Source organism: Psittacula echo (assembly GCF_963264785.1).
Source record: "Psittacula echo genome assembly, chromosome: Z".
NCBI classification, from domain to species: Eukaryota; Metazoa; Chordata; class Aves; order Psittaciformes; family Psittacidae; genus Psittacula; species Psittacula echo.
The window spans coordinates 24,413,297-24,438,146 of NC_137742.1; the positions used below are offsets into that span (position 1 = coordinate 24,413,297).

The window sequence follows — 24,850 nt, forward strand, 5'->3', positions numbered from 1 at the left end:
TGGTAATTAAACTGCCCCTCCTGGAACCCAACGCTGCCCTGTCACAGGGGTTCTGCACCTAGGCCCTCTGGCACTCCGGGTTTAAAAGGAGAACCTTTTCTTTTGCTACAAGACATCCGCTGTCGAGGTGCCGGGACCCGCCGCCCGGCGGGGTTTCCGGCTGGCAAGTACGTGAGGGCACGCCCCTGGGGACGCGGCCGTTAACGGTCAGAAGGCGCGCACGGCCCCGCGCCCCTTTCTAGGCGGGGCTCAAGCCCCGCGCCGATCCCGCCCTCCCCACGGCAGTCTGGTCGGCACCTTGTGAGCTTCCGCCGGGAGTGGGGCGGTGCCCGCGGCCGGCCTGCGCGGGGCGGGGCTGCTGCTTCCCGGTAGGCCCATCCAGCGGGCGTTGAATGTTGCCCGCCCAGAAACTCCTCCAGGGAGCAGTGGAGTGTGCCGCTAGAGCGCCCGCGCGGCAGGGCGCTCCAGTAGGAGCCGCGTGCTCGTCTCTGTGGCCAGGCCCGCCTCTCTGGCTGCGTGTGGCACCGTCGGGAACGGAGCGGCCGTGAGGGGTCCGCCATGATGAACAGCGGAGGGATTGGGGTGCCGCTGGGCTTCCCCCTGGGCCCCACGTCCGTCATCCAGGTCACGAACCTGTCCTCGGCAGTGACCAGTGAGCAGATGCGAACTCTCTTCGGCTTCCTGGGAGATATTGAAGAACTGCGCCTCTACCCCCCGGAGTAAGTGGGGCCTGTGCCGGACTCCGGAGAGATAGAGATTTGGAAGGAGGGATAGGTCCTGAGGGGGGTAGTGAGGGGGGTGGTGGGGGATGGATGAGGCAGAAGGTCTTGGGCGCCATTTTGAGTGCGGGCACCACAGGATTCCGCGGGAGGGTGTGTGTCACGTGTTCCCACCTCTTTATATGGCCGGAGCGGCAGGGGATGGGAGTTTCGCCCGTACTTAAGATGGCGGCCCCGCCAGAGGAAGGGAGCAGCCGTGGCATCCGCGGAGCGGCAGGGTTTGTGTGCCGCAGCCGGCGGCCCGCGATGAGCCCGGCCTCTGTGAGGAGCCGGCACCGAGGCACAGCCGAAAGCCTGGCGAGAAGTGTGACCACGCCGCTTTCCGGCGCAGGTCGTTTTTTCTCTTTTTTCGTAAAAATCCCCTTTCTGCGGCCCACCGTTCTCCTCTGTCGAACTGAGTGGAGGGAGGCGGGCGGGAGAGCCCCAGGCCCCATCGCCGCCCAGCTGGCCCAACCGGTGTGTGCCAGTGAAACAAACCAATTTTTTTATTACTTATGTCAATCTTCCTCCATATTCTTTCCCCCTTTTACCTCCCCCCCCTCCCCCACCCTTTTTTTTTTTCCTCGGCCTGTTCGAAGGCCTCTGTTCTTCGAGAAAACGCCGCTCGAACAGAACCCAGAATAGCGGTTCACAGGGGGTTAGAACCTGCCCTGCCTTGAAATAGCCCTGACAAGATGTGCAGAAAATTACAGTTAATAATGGACATTACACGTTTCTCCACACTGTAGCTGTTCTTATGTCAGCTGCGTGTGAGGGATGCAGTCTGACGGGGGATTCTGAGGTTCACAAAATAACAAAATAACAAAAGTTGTTTTTTTTTTAATACGTTTGTTGTACTAGGAAGTGAGTGGTAAGCTTGTTCTTTCAAAACCGTCTTTTTCTTACGAAAATTAAATGGGAATAGCAGAAAGGGGAGGGAGCCATTCACATCCAGATACTTCAGTTTTAATACAAAGAAGATGTTTAGCTGAATGACATGCTGATTTTAAAAACTAACTTGAAGAAAATGTTGATATTTATAAATTTGAATGTGTAACTACATTACATCTGAGTGGATTTGAATGATGAACATTCTGAAAATTTACATATGATTTAATATGTACATATAAAGTAAAAGTAATAGGAATCCATTTATGTGACGATAGGCTTAAAACAGCCTTACTGAGTTTTAAACACTCCGTAATCTCTGGTGATTTTTTTACACAGTTTCTACGGTTTTACATTGGTTTTATTCTACACTTGCTTCTTAATATGTTAGAATTTTCTCCTGGCTGAATATGGTTTTTTGTTATAGATGGTGGTGTTATTTTTCACTTAAGTTAAAATAGATAACTTTCTTTACATGCAGATAATTCACATGCAAATAATATTTGTGCCTATGTATAAAATTTTGCCAGTGTGCGCATACACATAAAATATTAAAATCCAGTACCATAGTAGGCTTTGACATAGATATATGGAGGTTATAATTCTGTAAGCATCAGTTCTAAGTTATTAATTTATCAGAGGTAAGATGCAGGTTTGTGATTACTTATTTTACTCTTGGTTTTATTTATAGTTTTTATGTATAATTCTTGGAAATACTATTTTCCTTGCCTAATGAGTATGGACATACGAACTGACTTTCAAATTACTACCTTGGAAAAATTATTTACAATAATAGCCTTCTTGTGAAACAAACATGTTGACCCGCTGAGAACATATTTGAATAATATTACGATAAATAAAAAGTTTCATTGACAAGTGCATGGGAAGCAAAGGTGTCTCAAGCAAAAAGATGGTGAAATAGATGTCTGCAATTTGTTAACATTATTTTCTGCTACTGTTTTTTCCTTAAGTATTTAATGATCTAAGGCCTAGATTTAAAAAAAAAATCTGATTTTCTATTAATTCAATTTAAAAGGAACTTTGTTTTTTTTACATTAGAATGAAAATCAGCCAGAATATTTTATCATCTGATGTTACCTTTAAAATTGATTCTCTAAGACATCCAAACTTCGATGCGTTCTAGGGCATTAATTTTGTTAGCTTCATGGAACAGCGGAAACTCACTTTTCAGTCCAGTTTCTAGATGGAAAACATAATTCAGTAAGTAAGTTGAATTAGTGAACTGCAGGTCTCATGGGTACAGAGTACTAACTAAGAAACATTAATATGCTTTGTTAAATTTAATTCATGCTGAGGAATAAGAGGAAGGTGACTTAGCAGCTTTCAGTAATTTGAGAGTGTGTGTGTTACTGAAGTTAAGTTGAAGCTTTCACCGAGATTGGAACTCCCTTTTCTATTCTTTGCATAGAAATACATCATTAAAAAAAAATAAAGCCAACAATTCTTGTTTCAAGAATAATGAAAGATGTAGTATGAAAATTAGTGTTATCCTAACTTTTTGAATATATTAAGCAATGAGCTGAAGGTGTTACGTTACATTGTGTTGAAATGCAGCCTGTTCTCTCTCTCTAATTCTGTAATGCAGATGTTCAGCTCACACACAAAACAACTTACTTAGTCAAGCATGAGTTTTTGGAGCAGAGTGGAGTTGTGTTCTCTTCTATATGTGTCATTTCATGTATATAGGAAAAGGGTATTCGTGTTAATTTATTGTAGAAGTAATTTGTAATCCTGTTGCCTTTGCTGGGTATGTTTATTTCTAATGGATGTGAATTTCCAGTTCTGTTGATAATGGACTTTGTACAAAGACATTTTTTTTTTACAGCCTTGTTTGCAGCAGTCTTCTGATGTTAATATTTTTTTAGCATACTTTCCACGTGGCTTTTGTGATTGAAATCCAGGAAATGCAGGGGGAGAAATACTATATAAAAAATTCACTTGTCAGAGGTGCCTCTACGGATGTTGAAATTTATAAGGATTATTCATGAAGCCTGGGACTGCCTGGAACAGAATTATAGTTTTAAGCAAGTAATGAAAACAAAAAAAACCTGCAAAAAAAAAACCTGCAAAAAAAAGGCAAAAAAAAAAAACGGCAAAAAAACACACAAAAGAAAAAACCATCCCAACTAACACTGCAAAACAAATAAATAATAAAAAAACCCCTACAAAACCTCAGCCAATCAAACAAAAAATACCCCAAACAAAGCCTGGGATATATTTCAAGTCTCAACAATCTGGACAGCAGAATTTTCAGTGGAGCCTTCAGCCAAACCCTAAGCAACAGTATCAAAATGCCCTCTCCTCCCACACATCCCCCTTCCACACTTCCATTAGTAAACCAAACAAAACCCCCTCTGGCCATATAAAGAAGTATCTTTGCAGTGAGGGAAGTCTGGATCTTAAGAATATGTAAGATTAGAAGTTGTACGCAGACGTTTTTGCTGAGAAAGTCATAGCTTGCTGCCACTTTTGCTGTTGGAAACTCTCAGAAGAAATTCTAGACAATTATTTCTTTCCTGAATGCGGAGACTTGAAACTGTGAAAATACTGGCCCCTACAAGGAAAATAAATGGGCAGGAGAAATGTAACCATAGAATCATAGAATAGTTAGGGTTGGAAAGGGCCTTAAGATCATCCGGTTCCATCCCCTCTGCTGGGCAGGGACACCTTACACTAAACCATGTCACCCAAGCCTCTCTCCAACCTGGCCTTGAACACTGCCAGGGATGGAGCATTCACAATTTCTTTAGGCAGCCCATTCCAGTGCCTCACCACCCTTACGGTAAAGAACTTCTTCCTTACATCCAATCTAAACTTCCCCTGTTTAAGTTTTAACTTGTTACCCCTTGTCCTACCACTACAGTCCCTAATGAAGGGTCCCTCCCTAGCATCCTTATAGGCCCCCTTCAGATACTGGAAGGCTTAGCTACACGTTTTAGCTGTGATATACTTTTCAATATGCTCTACAATATTAGTGTAACTACAGAAAAAAAACCTCTGAAGTAGTTTAAATAAATGTCACCTATACTTACTTGCAGTGTTTTTCTAAATTCTGTAAGGTTGACTTGTATATATATCTCTCCTATTCCTTTTTTTTTTTTGCTTCCTCAATGTATCTGTTTTCACAGAATTTTCCATCATAAAGTGTTTCTGTGTGCCATGCAGAAGTTGGCTTGCTCTGTAGGTACTTAGGTGTTACCTTTCTGGTAAACAGAAGCATACCAGTCTGTCTATCTCAGACTAAGTTCTTCGTTCATTTATGCAATTAAAATGATGAAATAATGTGTGTCAAACTTCTGAGCTTATATTTAAATACTAAAATCTAATTAATTCCATACAACTTTGGGAGTACCTACTTGGAACTTGAGGGACTACAGGATGGGTTGGACTAAACTTGAGCTGCTTCTTGCACTTCCAGAAAGCTGCCAAGTGTTCCTGTTTCCATTGAGGGAGGGTTAGGTGAACCAGTTTCTACAACTTATTTACCATGAGTTACTGCTTTGCTAGAAGACAGATGGTCTTTTCAAATCAAAACTGCTGATGTTCCAGCAATATCTTATTTATAGCATTTCCTCTTTGGAGATTTCACTGAGCTTCCTTCATATGAAGAAATAAGCTGCTTAGGTAAAGGTTACAAGCCTTGACAAGGGAGTACATGTTTTAAGGCAAACTTCCTTGGTTTTGATCAAAATGACAGTGCTTTTGTGTTTGACATCTCTGTTGGTAAAGCAGATCAAAGTTTTTTTTCCAGCCAGAAAGTTTTCCAAAAAAAAAGTTTCTCCTCGCTACGATATGCCAGACTAAGGTAGATGCTAAAAGAGAATTTGTAGTAACATTGAACACGCTACTCAGTGTTGTTTAGCAAGATTATGAAAGAAAATTAGCCGTGTTAGTTTGGGATTTTGGCTTTTCTGTAATTTTCCGTTAAGAAGGAGGAGGTGCTATGCTATGCTATGCTTTTGTACATATGCTTTTTGACATAGTAAAGTAGGCAAATCAGTAAATTTCTATACTCTTGCCTTTTAGCTGACTATTCCAGGAGCTGTAAAGTTTTTTATTAAGGAGTAATAGTTAAAAATACAAACATAGAATTATTGAATGTGACTAATATTTTTTTTTTTTTTTATCTTTCAGCAACGCACCTCTTGCTTTTTCCTCCAAAGTATGTTATATTAAGTTTCGTGAAGCATCGAGTGTTGGTGTGGCCCAGCATCTAACTAACACGGTTTTTATTGACAGAGCTTTGATAGTTGTGCCCTGCGCAGAAGGTTGGTATTATAGACATTTTCTGAAATATTGTTCTTTTGTCAAGTCTGCTAGTTATTTTAAGCTTTCCATATAGGGAGGTGGTGCTCTATTGGTGTTTTATTTCATTGCTTTTTAAAAAAAAGTCTTAAAAGAAAATTAAAAATGGAACAGTGACACAGAATTATATAAATTTAATTGCAATTTGGTATTAAAAAAGGTAGTTAGGATAGTTCAATTTATTACATATTTTGAGGGAAGAGAAGATAAATAATTTGCTTCAATATGGTTTGTGTTGGCAAGCTTATTCTCACAGAGTTCTCACTGAAGTCAATGGAGCACTGAGAAGATTAGGCAATTTCCTGGCACCAGTAAATTGCAGTTTGAATTTTAATGTATCACCTTTAATGTGGTGGGGTTTTTTGTTTTGGTTTGTTTTCGGGTTTTTTGTGGGTTTTTTTGTTTGTTTGTTTGTTTAGTTTTGTTGGGTTTTTTTGTTTTTTGTTGTGGTGTGGGTTTTTTTTGTTTGTTTTTTAATTTGTTTGTTTCTGAGATCCTAATTACTTTTCATTTTTTTTAGACTGACTCCTGATTTTGTTTTGTAGACATGTAATATATGCATTTAGCCATTTTAGATTGCTCTAATTTAAAATATTTAGTATTCATATTGACAATTACTGTTTGAATATAAATGTTTACCTGCTCTTTCAATTAAAAAAAAACCCAACGATTTTCCTATCTTGTTATTGTGGAAAATATTACTTTGTGAGCCACAAAAAGGTTTTCTTATATATGCTGGTACTCCTTTTTTGGTTTTAGTTCTCTCTTAAAAAATGCAGTGATCTGTACAGAATGCTTCTACCATAAAATGTTTTTAAAACTCTGAATAAAATAAAATGCTTGGTGAATACTAGATTTACGAGTGTTCCTTTAACTAGCTTTGAGGTCATATTTTTACAGGTATGTTGAATACAAGGTAATTTGTATTGTTTGTATAATGTCCCAGATCAGAATAGTTATATGAAGCATGGTCCTAGGAGGCATGTTGCTGAAGTTAGGCAGGGCGCCATTGACTTCATTGGGATCATTGTGGAACTCAGCACCCTCTGTTTGGTTCTGGACTTTTTGACTCTTCAGAGTAGAAACATTCCAGCTGGTGGAGTGAACCTAACTTCACTTTGAACATGTTAGCTGTTTTGCCATGAACAGCAATATTAAGAATGAACCATAAACCATTTCTGGACCATGGAAGTCCAGAAATACCTCCTATGAACATAACTTTTCTAGCTGAAGGAGTGGGGGTTTGGTTCAATAAATACTGTTGACTTCTTGGAGTTTGTTAACAGTGGTCCCAGAGTACCAAATTTTGGCATGCTTGCTATGTCATCTGGATAGTATGAGATTTGGTGTAGCTGTTGTAATGGTCTGGGATGTTCCTAGCAAACTCTGACAAGTTTACAAGTAGACTGTCTTAAGTACTTTCAGTAAAGGCTTTATTAACCTGCAATATACTGTCTATCTTGGTAGTTTTCTTAATAGGGGCATATGGTGTGTATATTTGTCTTTGTGAAGCTTAGATTTTTTTAGTTGCTTTCATATATTGTTTTGGGGGCTTTTTTGTTTTATTTTTTGAATTTGTTCTTAAACTACAAAGAGGATATTGCTGAAGCTCTGTAGAGGCTAATAGAACTAGAGTCCTTATTATTAAAAAAATTCCCCTAAATAATTGACTGCAAATTATTCAGGATCTTAGTTTTACATTTCATCGAAAAGACCTTAACACTGGTTCAGTATACTGCCAGAGGGGGATGATTGCCGCCTAATGAATGAACAACACTTCCTGGTGGTTTTCTTGTGATGAGATCACTGCCTGACGTGATATGGCAACAGGCAGGTAAAACTATGTTTTCCTGTGTCTCTTGATAGTAGACAATGAACGGAAAGAGAATAAAATCAAAGTTCTGGCTACTCTTGTTCCAGCCCCATTTTTAGCTGACTTATTAGGCATTCCTGAGAAAATGTATTACAGAATAATTCACACTGTTCAGAATGATTCTGAACCCCACAGAGATGTATGCATAATTAGGTGAACAAGTGATTGAATTGAGAGGTCAAATTTTTTTTAATGTCAAAATGGTGTTTCCATATAACTTTATAGCAGAATCACTAATTTTAAAGATGTGAATTTATATAGGTATAACTTTCTGAGGAATATATTGTGTGGAGTAAGTATGGCTTTGGAGAGCACAAAGTAAGATTTTCAATTCACTATGTATCATGTGATGAGTAATAGCCAGTGGAGTACATCATGGGCTTTGAAAGTAGTGATGGCTGTATTGTACCAGGAGTTAAAATTATATCCTTGGCCAACGGTGCCAGTAACAAAACATTTCATGTGCCAAATTGAGCATAGGGAAGAGGTAGAAGGAAACTCTGAAAACATGATTTTAAAAATCAGAATAAAATCTGAAATTTGAAGTGTATTTAAACAGTGGTAAATCGAGGGAGTATGAGGAGGTAATCACTACACAATGAAAACTGTTAATTTTGTGATATTTAATAAACAATTCTGCAAAAATGCAGTTGTAAATGAAGTAACATTATTAAGCTGTCAAAATATGACTTATGTGTGTGTGAATGGGTAGGTTTTTCTTTAAACATTATTCTTTGAGAACACAAAGGTTGAAAGATAAAGATGCCACCCTAATCATTCTAAATTTTATGTCCACATTATCTGGTAGATGGATCTTGACTATTAATTTGGTTTTGTATGTTTTCTCTGTGTGATATTTGTGCATTATTAGATGACTAGACTGGCCAAGGCAGACCTGTTACACTTGCCTGAGTTAGGCATTGTTTGCCATGCCACTAAACCTGCCGCCAAGTGAAACCTTCATGGGGGAAATGAGATCGAAGTCTGGCCTGCTGAAGATGGACGCCCTGTCTCTGTTTTTATTTTATTTTGATTTCTTTCCTTTGTTTCTTTTTATTTTTATTTTGTCCCTTTTTCTTTTTTTTTTTTTTTCTTCTTTTGTTTTGTTTTGTTCTGTTCTGTTAAATCTCTTTCCCTTGTACTTGTGAACTGGTACTTCAGTTCTGTAAAAATGGTGTTTTGTAAAGGGTTCACAGTGTTTCATTTTGAAGTTGACCTGAAGCTGCTTATGAATGGTGGATGGTATACACAGAATTTAGAGCATGATTTATGTTGTGAATTACAGGTAAATTTGATTTGGAATACGTTTAAGCATCTAAATTGAACAGATAAACACATTGTGTCAGGATCCAGGAACAGTGAAAAATAAATCCGTTTTAAAATTCATTCTCTCATATGTTGTACTTCATGAGTTTATCTTGGAAAAGAGCAGTTAAAACTCATACTTCTGGAGAAATTAACTTTACAAAGTAGAGTCATGATCTTTCTCTGCTATTTTTCCCCTTAGCAGAGTAGTTGTAGGTTGCACAGTCTATTTAGAGGAAGGCTTACTATTTATGACTAATATGAACAGTTTAATTAGTTCTGAAACTGAACTTTCATGAATATTGAATGCCATGAAATACCTGTTTGCTTCTGATGAAATCTTGCTCCAATGAGCTCAGTGGCAGTAAGATTTCATCCTTTTGTTTTTGTAAATTTCAAAAAAAAACCTGTTTACCACTCATAAGTACAAATGCAGCCTGAAGTTTTGGTTGGAATGTGTTATGTGAGGCACATTGTCTTTCAACACTGTTATTTGTGGGAAGATTGAATCAGTTCCCTGTGTGTGTATGTACGTGTATATTGCACTTTGACATGCTACAGTGGTGGTGATTTCAAGAAGAGATTTTTTTTTTAAAGAAAGAAAGAGCAAGTGTCTTCTTGGTCATCTCACAAACCCTGGCAGTTCATGCTGTAGTGATTGAGAAAGTTCTTGTGTGTAAATGATGTTCTTGTAAAATGGAAGTGGTGGACCAGGTGGTGTGTCTAGTCCTCAGGCATGGCTCTTCCCAGCCTGCTGCATAGGAATTGGTTGGTTTCACTCTGATAATGCAGCAGGCTGTGCAGTGCAGCTGGAAAGAGCTTTGTTCGGTGATCTCTGTTGGATTTAGCTGTGGCATTGAGGTAATTGCCAGTAGGTGTAATCTCTTTAATCACTGCTGCTAAATCCGATAAAGGTCATGAACTGGATCACACAGAAATTATTTGTAAGTCTGCATTTTTCATTGGTTTAAAATAGGAGGAAAATATCAATTTCTTTAATTATGTTTAGAGTAGATTTGAACTGTAAGTATTTTTAAAACGAACTTATTTTAGAAGCAGTTCAGGGAGGGAGGGGGGAGCTAGCCATGTAGTTTCAGTGCAAAGAGTAGGAAATTAATTTCTTCTGAGGACTTGGAAGGGAATAAAAATACTATGATTAGTACTTGCTTAACACAGATACTTCTGTTCAGTGTTCAGCAAAATGGATTGCAGTATGGACAAGGATGACTAGGGCTCTTGAGCACTTTGATACAAAAAAGTAACAATCGTAACTAATATTTAGGGCAGCTGTACATTTACTCGGAAGCATAGGGTGTCTAGGCAATACAGAGCTGATTTATATCTGCTTCCAGATTCCTATGCAAATGAAGAATCAATAGATAAATTATCATAGAAACCATATTTCCTAAACACAAGAACTTCCAGGAAACCTTTTTTAGGATGTATAGATTTATTTTTTCTGTTTCTCTTGTTAGAAAATAAATATCTTTACCTCATTTTCATTCAGCTTTTAAATACTGTGAGTTTAAAAACAAAACAGTTATTCTAAAACTAAAATGTCCTAATTTGCTGTGTCATAACCCACATTTTGTTGTATCTTTGTTGACTTGTATTCCTTTATTATAAGTAAATTCATGGAGATAAAACTCCTGAATTTAAACCCTGTCAAAAGTGAGGTTATTTGGCCTCACGTACTAATTTGTTGTGGGTTTGTTTTGTTGGTTTTTTTTTTAACTCTGTAAAGAACAGGGAAGTATATTTGCAAGATATTTCAGGTTTTCTTTTTTCTTTTCCCCCCACAAGACTGAGTTTAATTTCTACAGAATTTTTTAACATTTGACCTGGTCTTAAGATGTAGAGAAGGATCTTTTGAGAAAGCAATATCTTTGAATATTCAGGCAAATTTTCAGGGTTCTGTCTGTAAACATAGACGCTTTATCATTCTTGAATTAATACACAAATCTTTTTTTTGTGGCATGGAACTAACCAACTAGATTTTGTTATATTATGAAGGGCCAGAGTATTCTGGAAATAATGCTGTTAACTTTACAACTTAGATGTGCATGTTGTTAATTTTTCGAACTGCTGTAATGGTGCACTTAACCAAAAGTAGTTACTTGAGCAACATGAGTAATACCAATTACCTGTGTAAGATGAACAATATACTTAAAGCTTAGGCTTGTATTTAAGTACCTGTCAGAACTTGGCTCATTGTCTGTTACGTGCCTAACTCAGTTCCTACTTGAAAGGGCTAAATGCCTAAAGATCTCTTAAATTTATCTGATAAAGTATATATTGAATTGGCTGTATGTAAGCACATACTTAAATTAGGCATATACTTATGTACATTATTGGACAAGGATCTAAAGTAGAAAGCAGACACACCACTTCAGGAGCCATTTCCACCATTGGATTTACTTGATCCATGTCTGTTGATCCTGTAGAAACCTGCATGAGTATTCAGTGAATTGCAGGATGCTGGTTATTCAGGATAAAGTCTGGTTCATTTATCGTTTGAAAGCACTTAGATATTAAGATTTTCAGAAGAACTGTTATGTAATTCTATGCCTAATTTGCATGCACAGCTGCTGGAACTATATTCGAAAGCCTGTTAGTGAGCTACTTAATAGGCAGGATGTACAGCAAAGTACCTGATACTCATGAGCAGTCAGGCAGATCATGTACACCTCTTGTTGCATGTCTGACTTCAAAATGAGATCTATAAAGAGTGCCGAACATTGTGATGATGACTCAGATTCATGCATGGGTTTTGTTTTTTTTTTTTTTTTTTAAGCCCTGGAAATCGTTATTGCACAGTTAATTATTAAGTGCTAATAATTTTCCTATTTTTCTCCTTTTGATAGCAAAATCAAGTGGTTTGTTACATGTTAAGGAACAAGGTGCCTCAAAATTTAACATAAATGTAAATAGGAAGCATGAGAAAAAAAGGGTACTGTTGTTTTTTCTTTTTTATTCCACCCATGCTACATACACATTAAGTTTCATTTAGATTTGTTTTGTCTTTTGGTGACACTCAGCTGTAACCTATTCCTTGTTGCAGACCTGTAGAACAGGTTTCCTTATTTTTATTTTTTTTAAAAGTAGATGTTTCCTGTGGAGTCTATAGGAACTTGTATGGCTAAAGCAGCACAGTGTTTTGAAACTTACCTTGTATTTTGCTTTTTGATATGAATATTTATATACTAATTTTTAAACCCTGAAGGTGGGGGGTTTACGGTTTAAATATACACAGTTTGAACCAAAGCAGTAAAAGCCACTGGTGCAGTACTTGTAGATACCTTGACTTTTAAAACAATGTTTGAATAAAAGCATTTACTTTAGTAAAGTGCATACTGAAGGGCTCAGTTGGATAGCATATATACAATTATGCCAATAATTTTGAATAGATCATAGGTATCTAATTAGAACTTTTCTGTAGTTTTACAGTTTAGTGTTTGATGTTTGTGCCAGTTTAAATCGCTTTGCATTTCAAATTTAATATGTACGTACAAATGTAGTCATAATTGTTTAATTATTAAATCTTGATTTTTGAAGATTTCGGGTCATGTAGCTGTCTAATTGTGGCCAATGTTGAATGAAACTTCCGTTTAATTCAGATTAGATACTACGTAAACTTCTAGCATGACAGGGGCAGTATAATCTGGATGAAATAGTGGAAAATTGATATTTTGGGAAAATACAGCTTGCTTAGCTGACCAGTTGCGATTTTTTTCAATCTTAATAAATTTAAATCTTATTTATCAGAGTTTCAGGTAAACTGAGGTGAACTAGAATGTGAGACAGTATGAACTGAATTTTTTTCTGCCCTCCTCTCCTTCACCTCCGACTTCACTTGTAATGTGTATTGAGTGGAGTCACAGTAGTTTAGTAGTATTTTTTTTATTGTTACTTTATTTTTACATCCGAAGTAGGTATCACCAGAGGAATTAAAAAAAAAAAAAAAAGCTCCAACAACAAAACAAAAACAAACACAAATTTCAGTTAGCACATACTTTGTTTTTTCTTTTTCTTTTTGTTTTACTGGTTTGGTTATTTGCCATTTCTGGGGATTAAACTTTAAAAAATGTTCTTCTTTTCTGTATCTGATGTTCTGTGTGCTATTAGTGATGCAGCCAACACGAACGGTTGTCATGTGTAAAACAACTTTCGATCACCGCGAAAACACCGCCCTGGGAAAGCGTCCATGCTTGATATCGTTTGGTTCATGAACATTAAGTTTCCAGTACAGGTGACCCATAGCTCAAAGTGTTAAATAATTGTATACATTATTCAGTTTTAAAAATAATCATTAATGAGATTGCTAGTCTTTGAAGTTTTGCTCACTTTTGTTTTTCCTAGTAGAGGCAGGGTAAAAGGAAAAACTTAAGTTCTTATTTGTTTCTTTGTAAGGATCTGGTAGATAGATTCATTGTTATGTATTACATTTTTAAATACAAGGGTAGTTGTAAAATCATAGAAAGAGTAACATCTGTGTAGTGTTCCAACTCTGTGTAATGCTTTCATTTGCTTCTTCAGGTAAAATCCCAGATGAAGCCAAAGCCCTTTCCCTGTTGGCGCCTGCTCCTACTATGACAAGTCTGATGCCTGGTGCAGGGTTGCTTCCTATACCTACACCAACCCCTTTGACTACAGTAAGCAAAATTCAGCTTGTGTTTGATTTCTGGTTTCCTCTGTACTCAGTAGCCTTTTCTGTGTTCAGAAGAACAAGAACTATCTGATCCTTGTGGTGTATCTATCCTTGTGTTGATTTTAATTTTCGTCTTTCCCTAGACCCATTAATTTGGTTCAATGGCAGTGCTATCAACTTCCTAAAAATTTGTTAAAATGTAGGTTACATTGACACAGTTCTTTGGAGTATTAAAATGCTGCATTAGGGTGCTTTAATTGTTATCTGTACAACAGGGCTTTTGACTGTTTTGCCTAACCATGTTTTCAATACAAAAAGCATAGGAACTACCTGGTGCTACTTCTGCTTAGTTCCGTTTTGCCTCTTGACATCAGCAGGCTTCTGTGACCTGTTCAGGGAAAAAATCAAGTTGAAATAGAGTAGCTTTCTCTTTTGTTGCATTAAAAAAAAAATAAATAAAAAATTGGTGCCTAGTTGAGAATTTCTCATATTTATTAGAAAATCGGTTTGTTGGAAAGGCAGTTGCTTTTTGAGTGGAGAAAATGAAATTCAAACCAGGAACTCAGCAGACCAGTTCAGTAGTGATTTTTAAGTGAAACAGAGCTGTATTGTCCTCGTTCTCTAGGAAGTGACTGTGTTTGTAGGAGAAGAATTTAGGCTTAATATCCTTCAGATTTCAACTGTAATTTATTTTGCCTTTCGTGATGTGTTGGTTGAAAAGGTACCTTACCTGTTCCTTTGATGGACTGATACCTGTTACTGAACAAATTGGTCCTGGGCACTGCAGATTGCCTATTTCCTATGCTGGACAAGGGCTCAGCAGTTCCTCATCTACTTTTATACTTGGTGTGGGAGAAAAAAAAAAGTAGAAAAAAAAAAGATATGAGCAGTGTCTGGAGGTGTCTCAATCAAATTGATCGATTGTTAGAAATTCAAGTCAATTTGTTTTCTGATTGATACAGTGCATTGCTGGCCAGACCTCTTCAATAAGATGTTAACTAATAGTGCATAGAAAATTTTAACTATAGGAAGTTATTTATGCATTGATTTTTATTCTGTAAAAAAAGTGCTCAGCTGGGGCCTTAAAGTATTGCTTGTATTCATTAGATTTATTTTTACAGAAATGCACAAGACAAGCGTTACAAGCAAGTGTTAATAAGTGAAGTGTCTTCCACCAGTGCTTGGTTGCAAAGCATATTCTATTTTTGTGTTTTCCAGCTTGGTGTTTCACTTGGCACTTTGGGGGCTATACCAGCAGCAGCACTGGACCCTAACATTACGGCTCTGGGAGAAATACCTCAACCACCAATTATGGGGAATGTGGATCCATCCAAAATTGATGAAATCAGGAGAACAGTCTATGTTGGAAACTTGAATTCACAGGTAGCTGGTTTTTGTGTAATGGAAATACTAATGGAAAGTGTAGAATTGCAATTTATGAATTCTAATCTTACATGTTAAAAAAGAGTTTTTATTGATAACAGTAGGAATTAAAAAATAATAACTTCTTTGGTTTCTAGTGGTATTTTGAATTTTGAATGCTCCTGTGCCAATCAGATGAGACCAAACTGTGGAGCATTCTGGCAGGACATGAAAGAAATCACTCTGTAGCTGAATTGCAAAAGCACACTTGCAATTTTGTGTGTTGATCAAATGTACAGCTGGGTTGTTAGCTGAGCAGTGCCTCTGAAGTTGTGAGATCAACACTGTGCAATGGCTCAACTATAGTAAGGTGGAATGGTGTGTCCTAGTGGAAGTTGATAAATTAGCGAAAATACCGTTGAGTTTCTGTAACAGGAAAGTTAGGTCTGTCAGAAACGTCGTGGTTGGTTCTCTTTTTTTTTTTTTTTTTAGCAGCTGATTGAAAAACAATTGGCTTTTGACTGATGGTAATGTATGTATTTTATCTGGAGGTTTTTTTGACTGCTAAATTAGCTACTAGAGTGTGAAAGTACTATTGATTGCAATAAAATAAAACGAGCTGGAAGCTAGTAGGAAAGCAGATAAAAGCTAAGTCTTGCGATATTGTTTGGACTTTTTTTTTTTAATTGATCAAAATTCACAACCACACAAGTGTGTAAGGAAGTTCCTTATCAGTTATTTCAGATCATTTGCCTGAAAAGCGCACAACCCTATGCAAATGCTTTTTAAACATCGATGTAGGACTTCAGAGTGTGTGGTTGCACTATTTTAAATTGTAGTGTATTCTTTAGATTAATGGAAGAAAAATACCAAATTCATGTCACCTGCATAGCGATAGTCAGATATCTTTCCAAAATCTGTAGCTCTTAGATGGCCTGATATATTGGATAAGTCGTTTTCATTGTATATTTCACTTCAGCTGAGCTCTTTGACTCTTTCTAGACTACAACAGCAGATCAGCTGCTTGAATTCTTTAAGCAAGTTGGAGAAGTCAAATTTGTGCGAATGGCAGGTGATGAGACACAACCAACAAGATTTGCTTTTGTGGAATTTGCAGACCAAAATTCCGTACCTCGAGCTCTTGCCTTTAATGGAGTTATGTTTGGAGACAGGCCACTGAAGTAAGAAATTAATTACCTGTATAACTGTTGAATGCTAGATTTCTTTCTATGCTTCTACATTTATGACTTTGATGTACAGGAAACTGCTGTGATGAATATTTTTTTCAATACAAGGATCTATTAGCAAAATGGAACATTTTTATAAACTCCAATTTCAAAGTTTCTCTCAGAAGAATATGAATGGCATAAGTCTTTAGTACCAATTAAGATTTCTATATGATGTGTATGTAATTAATAGGCCTTAACATAGATATTTGATCTGAAATAGAGAAATAGATTCCTAGACTTCTAGTAGAAAATACTTTAACACAGAAATATTGTTCTGCATTTATTTAAACATTGTAAGATTTGAAAGCAATGAAAGACATTTCTGATTTTTAGACAAGCTTGAGGACCCATCTGTAGTTTTGATGAACTTTGAAGTTTTTAATTGTACTTGGAAGTTGAGGTGTTTTCTCAGTTGTTTTTTCATTTTCAAGTGTTTGAGATTTAAAGGTTTTACTTTTCCTAATTTAGAATAAATCACTCCAATAATGCAATAGTGAAGCCTCCTGAAATGACACCACAAGCTGCTGCCAAGGAACTGGAAGAAGTGATGAAGAGAGTTAGAGAAGCCCAGTCTTTCATATCTGCTGCTATTGAGCCAGGTAGGTATATTATGCTCCTTACCTGGCAGACATGTTTTGTGTGTACCTTGGCAAGCGCTTTTAAGAGCATTTTCAAGCATGGGAAAAAAGGTACTTGAAAGTGAACAATTAAGTGTTGGCAAAAAGAAAGAAAATTATCAAAATTGTGTAGGTACAACAAAGCAGTGGAATGAAGCTGACTATTTCATTGTGTCTTATTTTCAGATACATGCTCACTGAATGTTTTAAAAAATGCAAAGTTAATTCTAAATTAATAACTAATGTTGTTTCTTTTTAAGTTCAAAGTGCTTACAAACTTGTAAAGGAAAATATTTTACATTTTGTTTTGTGCTCCTCTGACACCCTTTAAGAACATAGTTTCATGGTCAGAGGGAGCTAGCAGGGTTCTGAAAGCAGTGACATTATGCTTTCCTTGTCTGCAGCAAGTTAATTTTGTCCCCGTGCTATGCTCTTTCATGCTGGCTCAAGGCTCTGTGGATTCTCATAGCAAATGACATCAGAGTAGGAACCTGGGATAGAACTTAACGTATTATAAAGGACATTTTTCATCCAGATTGGTTTCTTAGTCTCTGTTAATACTGAGATGCCAGGTCAGGAGGAAGGCAGTGGTGGGTTGAGAGGTTAGACATTTCGTTGCTGATTTATGCTGATGTAAACTGACTGCAAAACCACAGCATAAAAGAATTCTCAATTGTTAAACTTGCAGTTGAAATACTCCTTTTTCATTAGCGATATTTTGCCATTCTTCTTGCCAACAAACCCAGGCATTGTCTTAATGTAAGTTAGATACTCTGAAGTCTTGAGGGATTTTTTTTTGGGGGAGTGGGGGAGGGCAGTATGGTTAAGTATTATGGTGTGTTTTTTGGGTTGGAAGAAAAGTGACTCTAATGTTTCATCAGTGTTAAGCAGACGAATAATAATCTTAGAGTCTGAGCCAAAATCTGGGGAGGTCACAGTTAAGGTTTCTATTGACTTCCTGGCTTTTGGATCAAACATTTCACCCTGTTCTCTCCATCTCTTTAAAAGAGTGTTTGAGGAATAAAACTTCAATATTTATTGTACAGTGGTTGAAAGATCAAAAAAAAAGTACAGGAAGTGCTAATTACTATTTACATTTTATGCTTGTTTTCAAAATTGTGTCCTCTAAATTCTTCTCAGGTTATTTTTAAAAACGTGTTGTGATCTTGTGCATTGTGGCAGCAACATAAATCCCATTCCTATAGAACTAGCTGTTTATAATTATCTGGTTTATGTGTACTGCTGCAGGATGGCTGCACTCAACGAGTATATGCAATGACTTTCTTGGATGTTTCTGAAGGATATTTGCAAAGAAGGAAGATATGCAAAGAGTAGGCCCCTTGCACTATATGTGGTACATTCCACTTGTGCCAGATTGTTAACTGGGATCTTTAAATGTTCTGAGCTTACACTGCAAAGTGGTTTTTTCCTCTCAGAGTCTGGAAAGAGCAGTGAAAGAAAAGGCGGTCGATCTCGTTCCCATTCTCGTTCAGAATCCAGATCTAGCTCAAAATCCCGATCTAGGAGGAAAAGATCACACTCAAAACACAGGTAGGTGTGGGTTTTGTTTTGTGCTAAGAGATTTGAAAAATCAAGACAGTCAGGTGAAGTTCCCGACGACTGGAAAAAGGGAAATATAACCTCCATTTTCAAGAGGGGAAAATGGATGACCCAGGGAATTACAGACCAGTCAGTCTCACCTCTGTGCCTGGCAAAATCTTGGAGCAGATTCTCCTGGAAGGCATGCTAATATAAATATAAAATAGGCATAGGAAAAACAACAAGATAGTTGGTGACAGCCAGCATGGCTTCACTAAGGGGAAATCCTGCCTGACCAATCTGGTGGCCTTCTATGATGGGGCTACAAAACTGATGAGACAGGGGCAGAGCAGTTGATGTCATCTACCTGGACTTGTGCAAAGCGTTCGACACTGTCCCACATGACATCCTTGTCTCTAAATTGGAGAGACATCAATTTGATGGGTGGACCACTCAGTGGGTAAAGAGCTGGCTGACTGGCTGGAGGCAAAGAGCTGTGGTCAATGGCTCAGTGTCCGGCTGGAGACCAGTAACGAGTGGTGTCACTCAGGGATTGTTGTTGGGACTGGTCTTGTTCAACATCTTTGTTGGTGACACAGACAGTGGGATTCAGTGCACCCTCAGCAAGTTTGCCGATGACACCAAACTGTGTGGTTTGGTTGATGACGCTGGAGGGAAGGAATGCCATCCAGAGGGACCTTGACATGCTTGTGAGGTGTGCTGATGTCAACCTTATGTAGTTTAACCATGCCAAGAGCAAGGTCCTACCCCTGGGTCAGAGCAATCCCAGGCCACAGCTACAGGTTGGGCAGAGAAGAGATTCAGAGCAGCCCTGCAGAGAAGGACTTGGGGGTGTTGGTCGATGAGAAACTTAACATGAGCTGGCAGTGTGCACTCGCAGCCCAGAAAGCCAACCGTATCCTGGCCTGCATCAAAAGGAGCGTGACCAGCAGGTCGAAGGAGGTGATCCTGTGCCTCTACTCTGCTCTTGTGAGACCTCACTTGGAGTATTGTGTGCAGTTCTGGTGTCCTCAACATGAAACGGACATGGAATTGTTGGAGCAAGTCCAGAGGAGGGCCACGAGGATGATCAGGGGACTGGAGCACCTCCCATATGACAATAGGCTGAGAAAGTTGGGGCTGTTCAGCCTGGAGAAGAGAAGGCTGCGTGGAGACCTCATAGCAGCCTTCCAGTGTCTGAAGAGAGGCCTATAGGGATGCTGGGGATGGACTCTTCATTAGGGACTGTAGTGACAGGACAAGGGGTAATGGGTTAAAACTTAACCAGGGGAAGTTTAGATTGGATATAAGGAGAAAGTTGTTTACTGAGAGGGTGGTGAGGCACTGGAATGAGTTGCCCAAAACAGTTGTGAATGTTCCATCCCTCGTGGTGTTGGACAGAGCCTTGAGTGACATGGTCTAGTGTGAGGTGTCCCTGGCCGTGGCAGGGGGGTTGGAACTAGATGATCTTAAGGTCCTTTCTAACCCTGACTATTCTATGATTCTGTGATTCTATACTGAAGGTTTTTGAGGTGGTGGTGGTTACTGAGATTTGTTACTGAGTTTTGAGACAAGTACCCTTGCAGAAATTACTAACTTACACTGAGCAGGTCAGAGTAACCAGGAATTTTGTCTCTGAACATGTACTCTTTCTCTCCAAATTCTAAATGTTTTCAGGATTACTTTAAGTTAAAACATACTAGAAGGCATTTTCTCTGACATGTAGCATAACAATTTCTATGGTTTCATGGTACATTTTGTGACAGGTATCATAATACCATCTAGTGACCTGTATTTTAAAAGGAAATAGTAAACTTATTTTGCATATTGTACATTTAGTTTACTGTTAATACTCTGTCGTCATTTAAGCCCAGCCAGTAACTCAGAACCACACAGCCTCTCCCTCACTCCCCCCTCTCAATTCTCTGGGAGTGGGAGGAAAATTGAAAGAATGTAACTCCCACGGGTTGAGATAGGAACAGTCCAGTAACTAAGGTATAACACAAAACTGCTACTGCTACCACCAATAATAATAATAAGGAAAATTACAAGGGAAGAGAATACAGCCACTCACCACTTGCCAGCCAATACCCAGCCCAACCGGAGCAGCAATCTAGCCCTTCCAGGTAATTCCCCCCTACCGCAGTTTATATACTGGCCATGATGTGCTGTGGTATGGAATACCTCTTTGGCTAGTTTGGGTCAGATGTCCTGTCTTTGCTTACTCCCAGCTTTTCCTCCTCCCTGGCAGATCATGAGGCTCAGAAAGTCTTTGGTCAGAGTCAACATTACTTAGCAACAACTAAAACCATGGGTTTTATCAGCGTTGTTCCCAGGCTGAAAATCAAAAACACAGCACTGCACCAGCTACACCCTGAGCAGATAGGCTAGCTAATTTTTCTAGTAGAAAGTTCCAGATGTCCTGAACTTCTAAATATTGATTTAGTGAATGCAGTGTTTTTATTTACTGTACTGTAACGTAAAACTGTGGCTTTTTAAAGCATAAGAAAAAGGCTTTACAGATAGCTTTTCGTTCTTCAGTTTTGTTTGCTTTGCTAAATTTGTTCAGTTCCAAAACAGGCTTTGGAATATGAGAGGAAATAAAATTCCTAGATTATCATTAAGACTTGGTTTGGGGTTTTTTTAAAATGATTTACCACTGTTACAGTGTGTTTTGAAAATATGCTGAAAAAAAGGACAGTCTGATACATTGAGGCTACTTAATCACTAAGAGTAAACTATCCTCACCACAGATTTACTGTTTTATAAAACACTTTTAATCCCTATGATACAAAATTGATTCACGGTCTTATTTTGGCTCAATCATAATTAATTTGCTGTGTTGTTAGTTTGTGCTGATAAGGGAAGCAAAACCATAGGTAAAAAAAATGGTTGCTTTTCCTCTTGGGTTATATGTCTCTGTGTTTTGAGCTCCAGAAGACAGGTTGAACTGGTATTTTTTTGTACCTTTGTATTCTTCAGGATGTATTGGTGTTTCTGTCTTTGGTAAGTTAAACTTCATAGCACCATAACTTGTCAGGCAAAGTGTCTAATGATGTGGGGTTTTGAAACTTCATGTTTAAATTCAGCTTTTTATTTTGCTTTCCTAGGGAGTATGATCTTCCAAAAATAGGGAATATTTTGGAGAAAAAAAAGCAGTACTTCAAAAGCCTTCCAGTATCTGAAGGGGGCCTACAAGGATACTGGGGGATGGACTGTTCATCAGGGACTGTAGTGACAGGACAAGGGGTAACGGGTTCAAACTTAAACAGGGGAAGTTTAGATTGGATATAAGGAAGAATTTCTTTACTGTGAGGGTGATGAGGCACTGGAATGGGTTTCCCAGGGAGGTTGTGAATGCTTCATCCTTCGCAGTGTTCAAGGCCAGGTTGGATGAGGCCTTGGGTGGCATGGTTTAGTGTGAGGTGTCCCTGCCCATGGCAGAGGGGTTGGAACTAGATGATCTTAAGGTCTTTTCCAAACCTAACGATTCTATGATTCTAAAAGTCTTTAATTTCTTCATCAAATCTGTGACTATATATCAGATAATTTCTTCATCAAATCTGTGACTACATATATCAGAAGACTTTTAATTGAATTTTTTGTCAGTATATGCACGTTATTTGCCTTACATATTTATCATTTAGTAAATGCTCATTCCTTCAGAATTCTTATAATGGAAATCCATGCTAACATATCTTTTCAACTGAAAAGATAACATGACTAAATGCCTGAATCACAGATAGTATTTGTTCTTGAGGTTCAGGGTTTTTTTTCTGTTTGGTTAGTTTGGGGTTCTTTTTAAGTTAATTTAAATTGAAAGTCTGGAGACAAAGGCAAAAAGAGACCAGTTAAAGTCATCTTTCTTGAGTGACCAAGACTGCAGTAAGTTACTAGGCCTGGAAAAGAAACAAAATCTAACTAATTATTTTTTCAAGCTGCTAGAAATTGTCTACAGTAGATTTTATTCACTGTAATTTACTAAGGACAGATACTCTAATATGATACAAATTAATATTTTCCAGAATGTTCATAGAGGTATTAAGAAACATGGGTATTAACTTAAATGGTGCATTTGTTTCAAAGGAGGGCTTTTGCAACTGGTGAATCGGGAAGTATCAGCAAAAATGTTGGTACACAGTATATTACTGAGGTGTAACTCTTCTATAATTTTATGTAGTGAGGCAAGATTTATGGGGTTTTTCCTTTGTTGATTGACTTAATTTTTATGAAGTTTCAATATTAAACTATTTTTCTTCTGGCATGTTAATGTAGAAGTAGATCTGGCAACAGATCAGTCTCAAGACACAAGGACAGACGCAGATCCAGAAGTCCTGTGAAAAAACGTTCTAGATCTAGGGAAAGGCGGAAATCAAGAAGTCGCTCTCGTTCTCGGTGAGTTCGATTCCTACGAAATGATACTGTTGCTCTTAGTACACAGTACAGAGTACTTGAAAAAAATCTAGCAGACCTTTCAGGTGATGGTAAAGGGTAGAATCTCTAAATGCTTTAGCCTCTCCCTAGGCTTTATATGTGGGACAAAATAATAGTAAATTTTAATGCAGAGTGTACTGGTTTTGGCTGGGATAAAGTTTATTTTCTTCGTAGTAGCTCATATGATGCCTATGGAGGTTGAACTATCATACTAAGGTACCTAATCTTTGATAATCTAGTCTACAATTACAGTAATGTACAAACTGACTGAAAACAGCTGCCTTTAATTGCCAGACTTTAACCAATAGATTGAGAATTTTCAGTAGCATGTGCAGCCCACAAAAAAGTGGAGGATGATTGTTCAGTCTTTATCTGTTGAGAAGATTGGATTCAGGATGAACTTGATACCACATTCTGAGAACATGTATAAATTTTTTGTGTGCAAGCCTTTATTGTTGCCTTTGGCTATCTCATATTTGCCATATGGTGCTGTGCACACAAAAGCATGTGTCTGTTACAGCATATTTGCATTTCAGGATCTAATATATCTGTATTTTACCTAGTCTATTAATTTTTAAGTCTGGTAGGCTAATTATTGAACTGAGAAATTCCAACAAAATAACGTAATTTTCTGAGGGACGAAGTGGTGAATATTCACAAAACAAATGTCCCTAGGAAAGTAGCTTCATGAATAGAAGTCTTGGTACTTTTCTTTCTGTTTCATCTCTGTAATTCCCCTGGTTGATTTAAAGGGAGCTTCATGCTTAGGTTGTGCAGTTGCCTCTGATTTTTTGAGGGAAGAAGTTTTGTGGAAAAGAGAACTGCACGTCTTTGGATATTAGTGGAAACAGGGATGAGTTACCTAACTAGCTGGGCCTTATTGGTGTATCCTTTGATTCGCTGATGCTCTTTGGAGCTTTTTGAGATACCTGCTTACTGGAAGGAGGATGTTCAATAAAATCTCTGTGATATATTAAGTGAAAGGCACTTCTTGGCTCATTGTGAGACTCTGCTACTGCAGCAGTTGTGTGCTGTTTCATCTTTAAAATCTTACATTCTTTTTCTGATACTTCTAAAGAAGTATTTTCCAAAACTTTGTGGGAAGCAAAATTGTCAGGTCACAGAGCATACAACAGCCTACTATTTTCTTAGCAGCTGAGAAGAAGATACAGCCAAGCACTCCTTTTGTTGAAGAAAGGTAGGGGCTCTGCTTAGGACCTTTTGTGTGTGGAGGAGTCTCTTTAACAAACTTTAAAAATCCTAGAATAGGTACCACTACTAGTAGACACAGCAACTTCTGTCAGTCCAGTTCTCTTGGACATTCAAAGGCCTGCTAATCAACTTCTCTTCTTGTGCTTTTTCCTCTTTCTATCTCTGAAAAATTGTTCATTTTCATCTGTCTGAGGGGCAGGTCTAGGAGTCATGAATCTCTGTGCTAAAAAAAAAAAAAGATGGAGTATTGCACTTCCAAATAATGCTGTACAGAAATACAGTCTTCCAGGCAAAGCTGTGAGCTAATCAGTTTTTGTTTGCCTTGATGACTAGAACATCAGTTGTAGTTTTCCTCACTCTACTTTTTATGAACGTGTATCGTACTGCCTGTCCCAAAGAGGCTGACTTTTTCTGTTGTTCTTGCTTCTGGATTTAGTATATTACTGTATTAACAATTTTTCAACAATTTTGAATTCCTAGTGACGTTACAGATGACTGAATTGTCTTGAGTTTTGATCTTACGTTTACCTTTTGAGGGAATTCGTTTGGTGAAATTTTATTCCTGTTAGTTTATTTTTGTGTATTAATTGGTGTTGGATTTCCAAGCAGTTCCAGGATATCTGTGTGAGAGAACACGGTAGAATAAAGACTTACGTCAA

General features: G+C 38.0%; 1 protein-coding gene across 13 annotated transcripts in view; it reads left to right on the forward strand.

Moving 5' to 3' along the window:
* Positions 1-412: 412 nt before the first annotated feature.
* The window catches only part of SREK1 (splicing regulatory glutamic acid and lysine rich protein 1), a 37,267-nt gene continuing 12,829 nt past the window's right edge, over positions 413-24,850 (forward strand). The window contains exons 1-9 of one of the 13 annotated variants that reach the window (XM_080638490.1): positions 1,145-1,235; positions 5,802-5,935; positions 8,717-9,130; positions 13,276-13,802; positions 15,017-15,181; positions 16,163-16,341; positions 16,858-16,988; positions 18,443-18,557; positions 22,821-22,940. In XM_080638490.1, coding sequence (XP_080494616.1) covers positions 13,665-13,802; positions 15,017-15,181; positions 16,163-16,341; positions 16,858-16,988; positions 18,443-18,557; positions 22,821-22,940 — 848 coding nt within the window. In that variant the 5' untranslated portion in view covers positions 1,145-1,235; positions 5,802-5,935; positions 8,717-9,130; positions 13,276-13,664. Of the gene's footprint in view, positions 720-1,144; positions 1,236-2,827; positions 2,868-5,569; positions 7,807-8,716; positions 9,131-11,581; positions 13,803-15,016; positions 15,182-16,162; positions 16,342-16,857; positions 16,989-18,442; positions 18,558-22,820; positions 22,941-24,850 lie in introns of those variants that run through there. The other 12 variants (XM_080638492.1, XM_080638480.1, XM_080638485.1 and 9 more) reach the window with 12 other exon arrangements.